This window comes from Catharus ustulatus, chromosome 30 (genome assembly GCF_009819885.2).
Source record: "Catharus ustulatus isolate bCatUst1 chromosome 30, bCatUst1.pri.v2, whole genome shotgun sequence".
Classification (NCBI taxonomy): Eukaryota; Metazoa; Chordata; class Aves; order Passeriformes; family Turdidae; genus Catharus; species Catharus ustulatus.
The window spans coordinates 3547446-3560557 of NC_046250.1; the positions used below are offsets into that span (position 1 = coordinate 3547446).

The 13112-nt window shown below is 57.0% G+C and overlaps 1 protein-coding gene across 3 annotated transcripts in view; it reads right to left on the minus strand.

Moving 5' to 3' along the window:
• Positions 1-2629: 2629 nt before the first annotated feature.
• GATAD2B (GATA zinc finger domain containing 2B) overlaps positions 2630-13112 on the minus strand; it is a 33966-nt gene continuing 23483 nt past the window's right edge. For 2 of the 3 annotated variants that reach the window (XM_033082984.1, XM_033082985.1), the window contains exons 7-11: positions 10523-10838; positions 7696-7898; positions 6222-6332; positions 5192-5309; positions 2630-2988 (exon numbers count right to left, since the gene is read on the minus strand). In XM_033082984.1, coding sequence (XP_032938875.1) covers positions 2855-2988; positions 5192-5309; positions 6222-6332; positions 7696-7898; positions 10523-10838 — 882 coding nt within the window. In that variant the 3' untranslated portion in view covers positions 2630-2854. The remainder of the gene's footprint in view (positions 2989-5191; positions 5310-6221; positions 6333-7695; positions 7899-10522; positions 10839-13112) is intronic. The other variant, XM_033082986.1, reaches the window with a different exon arrangement.

Genomic DNA, 13112 nt, shown 5'->3' on the forward strand with positions numbered 1-13112 from the left:
CCCACCTCCTCCTCTGCCCTGGGGGGGGTCCAACCCCTCCCCTCCCCCCGGGTAAGTGCTCATTGAATTTGGGGAGGGGTCTCTCCCAATTTCGGGGGGAATTTGGGAATTGCACGAGAGGAGAGGAGCAGGAAAGGCTCAAAAAAAATATGGGGGGGAAAAAGGGAATTTAAAAAAAAAAATAATAATAATTGAAAATGTGAGAAAATTGGGGAGGGGGAGGGAAAAAAAGGGAAAGGAAAGGAAAAAGGAAAAAGGGAAAGGAAAAAGGAAAAGGAAAAAGGAAAAGGAAAAAGGAAAGGAAAAGGAAAAAGGAAAAGGGAAAAGGAAAAAGGAAAAGGAAAAGGGAAAAGGAAAAGGAAAAAGAAAAGGGAAAAGGAAAAAGGAAAAGGAAAAGGAAAAAGGAAAAGGAAAAAGGAAAGGAAAAGGAAAAAGAAAAGGGAAAAGGAAAAAGGAAAAGGAAAAAGGAAAAGGAAAAGGAAAAGGAAAAGGAAAAAGGAAAGGAAAGGAAAAAGGAAAAGGAAATGGAAAAGGAAAAAGGAAAAGGAAAAAGGAAAAGGAAAAAGGAAATGGAAAAGGAAAAGGAAAAAGGAAAAGGAAAAGGAAAAAGGAAAAGGGAAAAGGAAAGGAAAAGTAAAAGGAAAGAGGAAAAGGAAAAGGAAAAAGGAAAAAGGAAAAGGAAAATGAAAAGGAAAAGGGAGGGGAGGCTGAAGTGCAAATCGAGATTTTCTCGCGGCTCATTTTCTTGCTTTGGGTTGTCCTCGACACCCCCAGGGGACACCGGGACCCCCCCAGTGCCACCCCGGGGACAGAGGGGACACCAGAGCCCCCCCGGGTGCCACACAGGGACCCCCCCCTGTCCTGGTGCCACCCCCGGGTGACAGAGGGGACAGGGAGGGGCGGGAGTGGCTCCGGAGCATGCAGGGACTGGGGACAGTGGGGACAGCTCAGGACAGCCCTGGGGACAGTGGGGACAGCCCTGGGGACAGCTCTGGGGACACTCACCCGCCCTGGCTCCGCTGGTCGCTCCGGAGCCACCGCCTGTCCCCCTTGGGGACACCCCCAGGGGCACTGTCACCCCCAGGGACCCCTGGGGACACCTTGGGGACACCCCCGGGGGCACTGTCACCCCCAGGGACCCCTGGGGACACTTTGGGGACACCCCCGGGGGCACTGTCACCTCCAGGGACCCCTGGGGACACTGAGGGGTCCTGGGCTGGGTCTGGCACCCCTGGGGACATCAGGACTGGAGCTGAGGGGGACACAGCCCTGGGGCTGGGATGGGGCAGGGGGGGTGACAGATGGGGACTGGGGACAGTGACACCCCAGGACTGGGGGAGGTGACACTCCAGGATCAGAGCTGTGACACCCTGGGACTGGGGACAGTGACACCCCAGGACTGGGGGAGGTGACACCTGGGACTGGGGGGAGGTGACACTCCAGGGTCAGGGGAGGTGACACCCCAGGAGCAGGGCTGTGACACCCCAAGATTTGAGCTGTGACACCCCAGGATCAAGGGGAGGTGACACCCCAGGCTCAGCACTGTGACACCCCAGGATTAGGGTCAGTGACACCCCAGGATCAGAGCTGTGACACCCAGGACCAGTACTGTGACACCCCAGGACCAAGGGCAGGTGACACCCAGGATTTGAGCTGTGACACCCCAGAATTGGGGGAGGTGACACCCCAGGATCAAGGCTGTGACACTCCAGGATTTGGGCTGTGACACCCTGGGACTGGGGCCAGTGACACCCCAGGATCAAGGGGAGGTGACACCTCAGGATCAGGGGAAGGTGACACCCCAGGCTCAGAGCTGTGACACCCCAGAATTGGGGTCAGTGACACCCCAGGCTCAGGGGGAGGTGACAGATGGAGACTGGGGCTGTGACACCCCAGGATTAGGGTCAGTGACACCCCAGGACCAGCACTGTGACACCCCAGGACCAGGGGAAGGTGACACCCCAGGCTTAGAGCTGTGACACCCAGAATTGTGGCTGTGACACCCCAGGCTCAGGGGGAGGTGACACCCCAGGACCAGACCCAGTGACACCCCAGGCTCAGCAGTGTGACACCTGGGGATCAGAGCTGTGACACCCCAGGTTCAGAGCTGTGACACCCCCGGATTAGGGTCAGTGACACCCCAGGCTCAGGGGGAGGTGACAGATGGAGATTGTGGTTGTGACACCCCAGGACCAGAGCCAGTGACACCCCAGGATTAGGGTCAGTGACACCCCAGGACCAAGGGGAGGTGACACCCCAGAATCAGAGCTGTGACACCCCAGGCTCAGCACTGTGACACCCCAGAATTGGGGTCAGTGACACCCCAGGCTCAGGGGGAGGTGACACCCGGGGATCAGAGCTGTGACACCCAGAATTGTGGCTGTGACACCCCAGGACCAGCACTGTGACACCCCAGGATCAGGGGGAGGTGACAGCCCAGGATTTGAGCTGTGACAATCCAGGACCAGCACTGTGACACCCCAGGACCAAGGGTCAGTGACACCCCAGTCTCAGCCCCCAGGCTCCCCCCCTGTCCCCACCAACACCCCCAACCCCACACCCAGCACAGGCCGCCCCCAGAACCTCCCCCTGGGGGAGCCGGGGCAGGGCCCTCGCCAAAGTCTCTGGAAAAGGGAGAAGAAAGCTTTAACCATCCACGGAGCCGGGGGAGGGGGGCAGAACTCAGGAGGAGAAGGGGCAAAAAACAACCCACGAGACGAGGAGGAAGCGGCGGCGTTACAAAAGGAGCGGCGGGGCCGGGGCTGCCCCGAGCCCCGCGGCCATCGGGGCCCTGCTGAAATGTTCGTGTTGTGTCTCTGCCGTGGTGTCTCCCCGGGGGCAGCCCCGGCCGGGGCTATTTCTGCCCGCTGATGGACTGCGATATGGAGCGCGGCGGGATCATATCCAGCAGGTACTCCCGCTGCCGGTCCGCCAGGCTCGACGCCTTGTGGCCCCCGATGCCGGCGTTCAGGTAGGCGATGTTCACCCCTGGGGGGGAAAGGGGTCACACAGAGCCCAGAAATCCTATGGATCCCATAGATCCCAGAGAGCCCAGGAACAGCAGGGGTCACACAGAGCCCAAAAATCCTACAGATCCCACAGAGCCCAAAAATCCTATGGATCCCACAGAGCCCAGGGGTCACACAGAGCCCAGAAACAGCAGGGATCACACAGAGCCCAAAACCACCAGGGATCACACTGAGCCCAGAAAAACCAGGGGTCACACAGAGCCCAGGGGTCACACAGAGCCCAGGAACAGCAGGGAGACCAAAAATCCTATGGATCCCACGGAGCCCAAAAATCCTATGGATCCCACAGAGCCCAGGGGTCACACAGAGCCCAGGGGTCACACAGAGCCCAGAAACAGCAGGGAGACCAAAAATCCTATGGATCCCATAGAGCTCACAGATCACACAGAGCCCAGAAACACCAGAGAGCCCAAAATTCTATGGATCCCACAGATCCCACAGAGCCCAGGGGTCACAGGGGTCCCACAGAGCCCCAAAAACCCCAGAGATCCCAGAGATCCTACAGAGCCCAAAAACCCCAGGGATCCCAAAAATCCTATGGATCTCACAGAGCCCAGGGGTCACACAGAGCCCAGGGATCACACAGAGCCCAGAAACAGCAGGGAGACCAAAAATCCTATGGATCCCATAGAGCTCACAGATCACACAGAGCCCAGAAACACCAGAGAGCCCAAAATTCTATGGATCCCACAGATCCCACAGAGCCCAGGGGTCACAGGGGTCCCACAGAGCCCCAAAAACCCCAGAGATCCCAGAGATCCTACAGAGCCCAAAAACCCCAGGGATCCCAAAAATCCTATGGATCTCACAGAGCCCAGGGGTCACACAGAGCCCAGGGATCACACAGAGCCCAGAAACAGCAGGGAGACCAAAAATCCCATGGATCCCACAGATCCCACAGAGCCCAGAAACACCAGGGGTCACACAGAGCCCACAAACAGCAGGGATCACAAAAATCCTATGGATCCCATAGATCCCACAGAGCCCAGGTGTCACACAGAGCCCAGAAACAGCAGGGATCACAAAAATTCTATGGATCCCATAGATCCCAGAGAGCCCAGGGGTCACAGGGGTCACACAGAGTGCAGAAACAGCAGGGAGCCCAGAGAACCCAGGGACCCCACAGAGCCCAAAAAATCCCAGAGATCCTACAGAGCCCAAAAATCCTATGGATCCCATAGATCCCAGAGAGCCCAGGGGTCCTACAGAGCCCAAAAACCCCAGGGATCCCAGAGATCCCAAAAATCACAGGGATTCCAAAAATCCTATGGATCCCAGAGATCCCAAAACCCCCAGAGATCCCACAGAACCCAGGGGTCTCAGAGATCCCAGAGAGCCCAGGGGTCCCACAGAGCCCAAAACCCCGAGGGGTCCCAAAGATTCCAGGGATCCCAGAGATCTCACAGAACTCAGGGATCCCAAAAACCCTATGGATCCCAGAGATCCCAAAAACCCCAGGGATTCCAGAGATCCTACAAATCCCACAGATCCCATAGATCGCAAATATCCCACAGATCCCAGGGATCTGAGAGATCCCAGGGATCAAAAAAACCCACAGAGATCCCAAAAACCCCACAGAGTCCAAATATCCCAGAGATCCCAGGGATCCCAGAGATCCCAGGGATACCAGGGATCCCAGAGATCCCCAAAACCCCAGAGATCCCAGAGCCACCCCCGAGGGGCAGGACGGAGCTGGCACAGGATGGGAATTCCCAAATTCTGCCCCAAATTCAGGGCGTGGCCTGAGCTGTCCCACTGATCCCATTGCATTGATCCCACCCCATTATCCCATTGATCCCACCCCATTATCCCATTGATCCCACCCCATTATCCCACTGATCCCAGCCCATTATCCCACTGATCCCACCCCATTATCCCACTGATCCCACCCCATTATCCCACTGATCCCACCCCATTGTTCCCACTGATCCCACCCCCTTATCCCATTGATCCCACCCCATTATCCCACTGATCCCATCCCATTATCCCATTGATCCCACCCCATTATCCCACTGATCCCACCCCATTATCCCACTGATCCCACCCCATTATCCCATTGATCCCACCCCACTATCCCACTGATCCCACCCCATTATCCCACTGATCCCACCCCATTATCCCACTGATCCCACCCCACTATCCCATTGTCCCCCTGTCCGTACCTGGCATTCCCAGGAGCCCCCCGGCCACCGAGAGCTGCGGGGCCTGGGCGAAGTTGGAGAGCATGGAGCGCGCCGAGGTGGGGATCCCGCGCTGCAGGCTGCTCTGGGGCTGCGGGGCCTGCCCGGGGGGACACGGGGACACAGGGACACAGGGACACAGGGACACACGGACAGCGTTGGGATTTGGGGAAGGCAGCCAAGGGGCGGCCGTTCCATCCCGTCCCATCCCGATGGTCACGCCCCGCCCCAGCCCAGCGACCGCGCCCCACGATCCCAACCCAGTGATCCCACCCAATGATCCCATGATCCCATCCCAGTGATCCCATGATCCCATCCCATTATTCCATCCCATTATCCCATGACCCCATGATCCCAGTAATCACATGACCCCAGAGATCCCATCTCCATTATCCCATTCCCATGATCCCAGTGATCCCACAATCCCAATGATCCCAGTGATCCCATTATCCCATTATCCCCATGAGCCCAATGATCCCCATGATCCCGTGATCCCATGATCCCCATGATCGCATGATCCCCATGATCCCAGTGATCCCGTGACCCCATTATCCCATTATCCCCATGATCCCAGTGATCCCATTATCCCATTATTCCCACAATCTCATTATCCCTGTGATCCCAGTGACCCCCATGACCCCATGATCCCATTATCCCTGTGATCCCATGATCCCATTATCCCCATTATCCCGTGATCCCATTATCCCCATGATCCCATTATCCCCATGATCCCAGTGCTCCCACGATCCCATTATCTCCACGATCCCACGATCCCATTATCCCCACGATCCCAGTGATCCCATTATCCCCATGATCCCAGTGATCCCATGACCCCCATTATCCCATGATCCCCATGATTCCACTATCCCCATGATCCCATGATCCCGTGATCCCATGATACCATAATCCCCACAATCCCATTATCCCCATTATCCCCATGATCCCATTATCCCTATGATCCCATTATCCCCATGATCCCATTATCCCCATGATCCCGCGATCCCAGCCCCACCTGCCGGAGCGTGTGGTGCCGCAGGATCCCGTCCTGTTTGCCCACGCTGGGCACGGCGGGCGCGGCCGTGGGGGACAGGGCCGCCTGCTGCTGCAGCCGCTGCTCGATCTCCTGGGGACGGGCTCGGCTCAGCACCACGGGAACCCACCGGAACGGGGTCCCAGATAAACCCCACCGGAACGGGGTCCCAAAAAATCCCCACGGGAACGGGATCCCAGTGAAACCCACGGGAACGGGGTCCCAGATAAACCCCATGGGGGGAACGGGGTCCCAAAAAACCCCCACGGGAATGGGATCATCCCAGAGAAACCCCATGGGAATGGGATCCCAATAAAACCCCAGCCTCGGCTCAGTGCCGCGGGAAACCCACGGGAACGGGGTCCCAAAAAACCCGCGGGAACGGGGTCCCAGATAAACCCCAGGGGAATGGGATCATCCCAGACAAACCCCATGGGAATGGGATCCCAATAAAACCCCAGGGGAATGGGATCATCCCAGTGAAACCCACGGGAATGGGGTCCCAGATAAACCCCAGGGGAATGGGATCATCCCAGAGAAACCCCATGGGAACGGGATCCCAAATAAAACCCACGGGAATGGGGTCCCAATAAAACCCCACGGGAATGGGATCATCCCAGACAAACCCCACAGGAACGGGGTCCTGGTGAAACCCAGGGGAATGGGATCCCAAAAAATTCCCATGGGAAAGCCACCCCAATCAAATCCCACAGGAATGCCAACCCAGATGGGATGGGATGAGTGGGATCAATGGGATGGGATGGGATGGGATGGGATGGGATAAGATCAGCGGTTTGGGCTGGGCTGGTTTAGGATTGTTTAGGATGGGTTGGGATGGTTTAGGATGGTTTGGGATGGTTTGAGCTGGTTTAGCAAGATTTAGGATGGTCTAGAACGGTTTAGGACAGTTTAGGATAGCTTAGGACAGTTTAGGACAGTTTAGGATGGGCTGGGATGGTTTAGGACAGTCTAGGATGATCTAGGCCAGTTTAGGACAGTTTAAGATGGTCTAGGACAGTTCAGGATGGTCTAGGAGGGTTTAGGACAGTTTAGGATGGTTTAGGACGGGCTGGGACGGTTTAGGACAGTCTAGGACAGCTTAGGACAGTTTAGGATGGTCTAGGATGGTCCAGGATGGTCTAGGACAGTTTAGGATGGTCTAGGAGGGTTTAGGGACAGTTTAGGAAAGGTTGGGATGGTTTAAGATGGTCTAGGACAGTTTAGGATGGTTTAGGATGGTCCAGGACAGTCTAGGACAGTTTAGGACGGTTTAGGATGGTCTAGGACAGTTTAGGATAGTCTAGGATGGTCTAGGACAGTTTAGGATGGTCTAGAACAGTTTAGGATGGTCTAGGATGGTCTAGGACAGTTTAGGATGGTCTAGGAGGGTTTAGGACAGTCTAGGATGGTCTAGGAGGGTTTAGGATGGGCCAGGCCGGCTCAGGGCCGTCCCCACCTGCTCCTGCTGCAGGGCCTTGACGAAGGCGTTCTTGAGGCGGTTCGTGTGCTCGGCCTTGAGCGCTTTCTTCTGGTTGGAGGTCTGGCACTGCTCGCACAGGATGCGCCCGCCCTTCTCCTGCTTCCAGTGCGGCGTGAAGTCGGTGCGGCACTGCGCGCACACGAACGGCTCCACGCGCGCCACCGCCGGCGCGCTCTTCCCTAAAAACATCGGGAACAGGGTGTGGGTGAGCACCCAGCATCAGCTCATGGGGTTTGGGGTGAAACATGGAACAATCCCAATGAAATCACAAAAACTGCGCGCACACGAACGGCTCCACGCGCGCCACCGCCGGCGCGCTCTTCCCTGGAAACATCGGGAAACAGCCTGGGTGAGCCTCAGCTCATGGGTTTGGGGTGAAACATGGGATAATCCCAATGAAATCACAAAAACTGCGCGCACACGAACGGCTCCACGCGCGCCACCGCCGGCGCGCTCTTCCCTAAAAACACCGGGAACAGCCTGGGTGAGCACCCAGCATCAGCTCACGGGGTTTGGGGTGAAACATGGCCTGGGTGAGCCTCAGCTCATGGGTTTGGGGTGAAACACGGCCTGGGTGAGCCTCAGCTCACGGGTTTGGGGTGAAACATGGGATAATCCCAATGAAATCACAAAAACCGCGCGCACACGAACGGCTCCACGCGCGCCACCGCCGGCACGCTCTTCCCTGGAAACACCGGGAAAAACCTGGGTGAGCATCAGCTCATGGGTTTGGGGTGAAACACGGCCTGGGTGAGCCTCAGCTCATGGGGTTTGGGGTGAAACATGGGATCCCAATGAAATCACAAAAACTGCGCGCACACGAACGGCTCCACGCGCACCACCGCCGGCGCGCTCTTCCCTGGAAATATTGGGAAAAACCTGGGTGAGCACCCAGCATCAGCTCATGGGGTTTGGGGTGAAACACAGACTGGGTGAGCCTCAGCTCACGGGGTTTGGGGTGAAACATGGGATCCCAATCCCAATGAAATCACAAAAACTGCGCGCACACGAACGGCTCCATGCACGCCACCGCCGGCGCGCTCTTCCCTAAAAATACCGGGAACATCCTGGGTGAGCCTCAGCTCACGGGGTTTGGGGTGAAACACGGCCTGGGTGAGCATCAGCTCATGGGTTTGGGGTGAAACATGGGATCCCAATCCCAAGGAAATCACAAAAACTGCGCGCACACGAACGGCTCCACGCGCGCCACCGCCGGCGCGCTCTTCCCTAAAAACACCGGGAACAGGGTGTGGGTGAGCACCCAGCATCAGCTCACGGGGTTTGGGGTGAAACATGGAACAATCCCAAGGAAATCACAAAAACTGCGCGCACACGAACGGCTCCAGGCGCGCCACCGCCGGTGTGCTCTTCCCTAAAAACACCGGGAAAAACCTGGGTGAGCATCAGCTCACGGGGTTTGGGGTGAAACACAGCCTGGGTGAGCCTCAGCCTCAGCTCACGGGGTTTGGGGTGAAACACGGCCTGGGTGAGCCTCAGCCTCAGCTCATGGGGTTTGGGGTGAAACATGGGATCCCAATGAAATCACAAAAACCGCGCGCACACGAACGGCTCCACGCGCGCCACCGCCGGCGCGCTCTTCCCTAAAAACACCGGGAACAGGGTGTGGGTGAGTACCCAGTATCAGCTCACGGGGTTTGGGGTGAAACACAACCTGGGTGAGCCTCAGCTCATGGGTTTGGGGTGAAACATGGGATCCCAATCCCAATGAAATCACAAAAACTGCGCGCACACGAACGGCTCCACGCGCGCCACCGCCGGCGCGCTCTTCCCTAAAAACACCGGGAAACATCCTGGGTGAGCACCCAGCATCAGCTCACGGGGTTTGGGGTGAAACACGGCCTGGGTGAGCCTCAGCTCACGGGGTTTGGGGTGAAACATGGGATAATCCCAATGAAATCACAAAAATTGGGCTGAAATTGTGAAAATCTGGATTGAAATCGTCAAAAAGATTGGGCTGAAATATGGAAATTTTCTGGTTGAAATTGTGAAAATCTGGACTGAAATCACCAAAAAGATTGGGCTGAAATCCTGACATTTTCTGGCCTGCAAATCAGCCAAAATCCTGGAAATCTGGATTGAAATCACCAAAAGATTGGGCTGAAATATGGAAATTTTCTGGCTGAAATCTTGAAAATCTGGACTAAAACCACCAAAAGATTGGGCTGAAATCCGGACATTTTTGGCTGAAATCCTGAAGTTTTCCAGCCAAAATCCTGAAATTTTCCTGCCAAAATCCTGAAATGCCCCCAAAAATTCCCTGAAATCCCCCCAGATTGGGGAAGAACCCCCTGAAATCCCTCCTAAATCCCCCCAAACCCCCAAAATCAGGAACCTTGGCTGTCGATGACGCTCTGCACCACCTCCTCCAGCCCCACCATGTACATGAACTCACCCCAAATCCATCCTGGGACACCGCAAACTGGGGCTGAACCCCCTGAAATCCCCCCCAAATTCCCTGAAATCCCCCAAAATCCCCCCCAAACCCCCCAAATGATGAACCTTGGCTGTTGATGACGCTCTGCACCACCTCCTCCAGCCCCACCATGTAGATGAACTCACCCCAAATTGGGGCTTGAACCCCCTGAAATCCCCCCCAAACCCCCGGAAATCCCCCCCAAACCTCACCAGATCCCCCCCAAACTCCCCAGTTCAAGAACCTTGGCTGTCGATGACGCTCTGCACCACCTCCTCCAGCCCCACCATGTAGATGAACTCACCCCAAATTGGGGCTGAACCCCCTGAAATCCCCCCAAATCCCCCCCAAACCCCCCAAATGAAGAACCTTGGCTGTCGATGACGCTCTGCACCACCTCCTCCAGCCCCACCATGTAGATGAACTCGCTGTTGGCGGCGCTGGGCAGGAAGTGCAGCAGCGGCGCCGGCGGTTTCGGGGGAGGGATTTCCAGCAGGGTTTTCTCCAGCTGCTTGCGCAGCGCCAGCTTGGCCGCGGCCTGCGAGTTGGCGGCGTCCGACAGCGCGCTGGGGCTGGGCAGGGGCGAGGACACGCGGGCCACCGAGCCCGGCTGCATGTGCGACGCCAGGTTCATGTAGATGGCCGAGGAGGAGGAGCGCTGGCACGGCACCGACGAGCCCGACTGCTGTGGGGAAAATTGGGGGAAAATTGGGGTGAGAATTGGGGTGAGAATTTGGAATTGGGGTCAGGGATTGGGGTGAGAATTTGGGATTGGGGTCAGGGATTGGGGTGAGAATTGGGGTCAGGCATTGGGGAGCGCTGGCACGGCACCGACGAGCCCGACTGCTGTGGGAGAGGGTTGGGAGAATTGGGGTGAGAATTTGGGATTGGGTTGAGAATTTGGGATTGGGGTGAGAATTGGGGATTGGGGTGAGAATTTGGGATTGGGGAGCGCTGGCACGGCACCAACGAGCCCGACTGTTGCGGGAGAGGTTTGAGAGAATTGGGGTGAGAATTTGGGACTGGGGTGAGAATTGGGGTCGGGGGGGAATTGGGGATTGGGGTGAGAATTTGGGATTGGGGATTGGGGTGAGAATTTGGGATTGGGGTCAGGGATTGGGGTGAGAGGTCAGGGATTGGGATGAGAATTGGGGAGCGCTGGCACAGCATCGACGAGCCCGACTGCTATGGGGACAGGGCTGGGAGAACTGGGGTGAGAATTGGGGATTGGGGTCAGGGATTGGGGTGAGAATTAGGGGGAGAATTGGGCTGAGAACTGGGGGGACAATTGGGAATTGGGGTCAGGGATTGGGGTCAGGGATTGGGGAGCGCTGGCACGGCACCGACGAGCCCGACTGCTGTGGGGAAAATTGGGGATTGGGATGAGAATTTGGGATTGGGGTGAGAATTGGGGATTGGGGTAAGAACTGGGGTCAGGGATTGGGGTGAGAATTGGGGTCAGGGATTGGGGTGAGAATTGGGGGGAGAATTGGGGATTGGGGGTCAGGGACTGGGGAGTGCTGGCACGGCACCGACGAGCCCGACTGCTGCAGGAGGATTGGGGGAAAATTGGGGTGAGAATTTGGGATTGGGGTGAGAATTGGGGATTGGGGTCAGGGATTGGGGTGAGAATTGGGGTGAGAATTGGGGTCAGGCATTGGGGAGCGCTGGCACGGCACCGACGAGCCCGACTGCTGCTGGAGGATTGGGGGAAAATTGGGGTGAGAATTGGGATTGGGGTGAGAATTGGGGATTGGGGTGAGAATTGGGGTCAGGGTGCGCTGGCACGGCACCGACGAGCCCGACTGCTGTGGGGACAGGATTGGGGGGAGAATTGGGGACGGGGAGAATTGGGGATTGGGGTCAGGGATTGGGGTGAGAATTGGGGGGAGAACTGGGGATTGGGGTGAGAATTTGGGATTGGGGTCAGGGATTGGGGTGAGAGGTCAGGGATTGGGATGAGAATTTGGGATTGGGGATTGGGTGAGAATTTGGGATTGGGGTCAGGGATTGGGGTGAGAGGTCAGGGATTGGGATGAGAATTGGGGAGCGCTGGCACAGCATCGACGAGCCCGACTGCTATGGGGACAGGGCTGGGAGAACTGGGGTGAGAATTGGGGATTGGGGTCAGGGATTGGGGTGAGAATTAGGGGGAAAATTGGGCTGAGAACTGGGGGGACAATTGGGAATTGGGGTCAAGGATTGGGGTCAGGGATTGGGGAGCGCTGGCACGGCACCGATGAGCCCGACTGCTGCGGGAGAATTGGTGATTGGGGTGAGAATTTGGGACTGGGGTGAGAACTGGGGACTGGGGAATGGGGTGAGAATTGGGGATTGGGGTCAGGGATTGGGGAGCGCTGGTACGGCACTGACGAGCCCGACTGCTGTGGGGAAAATTGTGGGAAAATTGGGGTGAGAATTGGGGTGAGAATTGGGGATTGGGGTGAGAATTGGGGATTGGGGTCAGGGATTTGCGGTCAGGGTGGGAATTTGGGGGTCGTGCAAACCAGTGCAAACTGGTACAAACCAGGACAAACCAGAACAAACTGGCACAAACTGGTACACCCCCATGCCCAACCAGTGCCCAAATCAGTGCCCAAACTGGTACGAACCAGAGCCCAACCAGTGCCCAAACTGGGACCAACCAGTAAAAAACCAGTGCAAACCGGTACAAACCGGTACAAAAAAACAGTGCCCAGGTCAGCCCCAGCTGGCCCAAACCAGTGCCCAAACCAGCCCCAGTCAGCCCAAACCAGCCCAAATCAGTGAAAACCAGCCTAGGCCAGCCCAAACCAGTGCCCAATCCAGCCTCAGCTAGCCCAATCCAGCCCAAACCAGTGCCCAAACCAGCCCAAACCAGTGAAAACCAGTCCAACCCAGTGCCCAACTGGCCCACTCCAGTTCCCAGTGCCCCATCCCAGCCCCCAGTTCCCCACCCCAGTTCTCCAGTTCCCCAGTG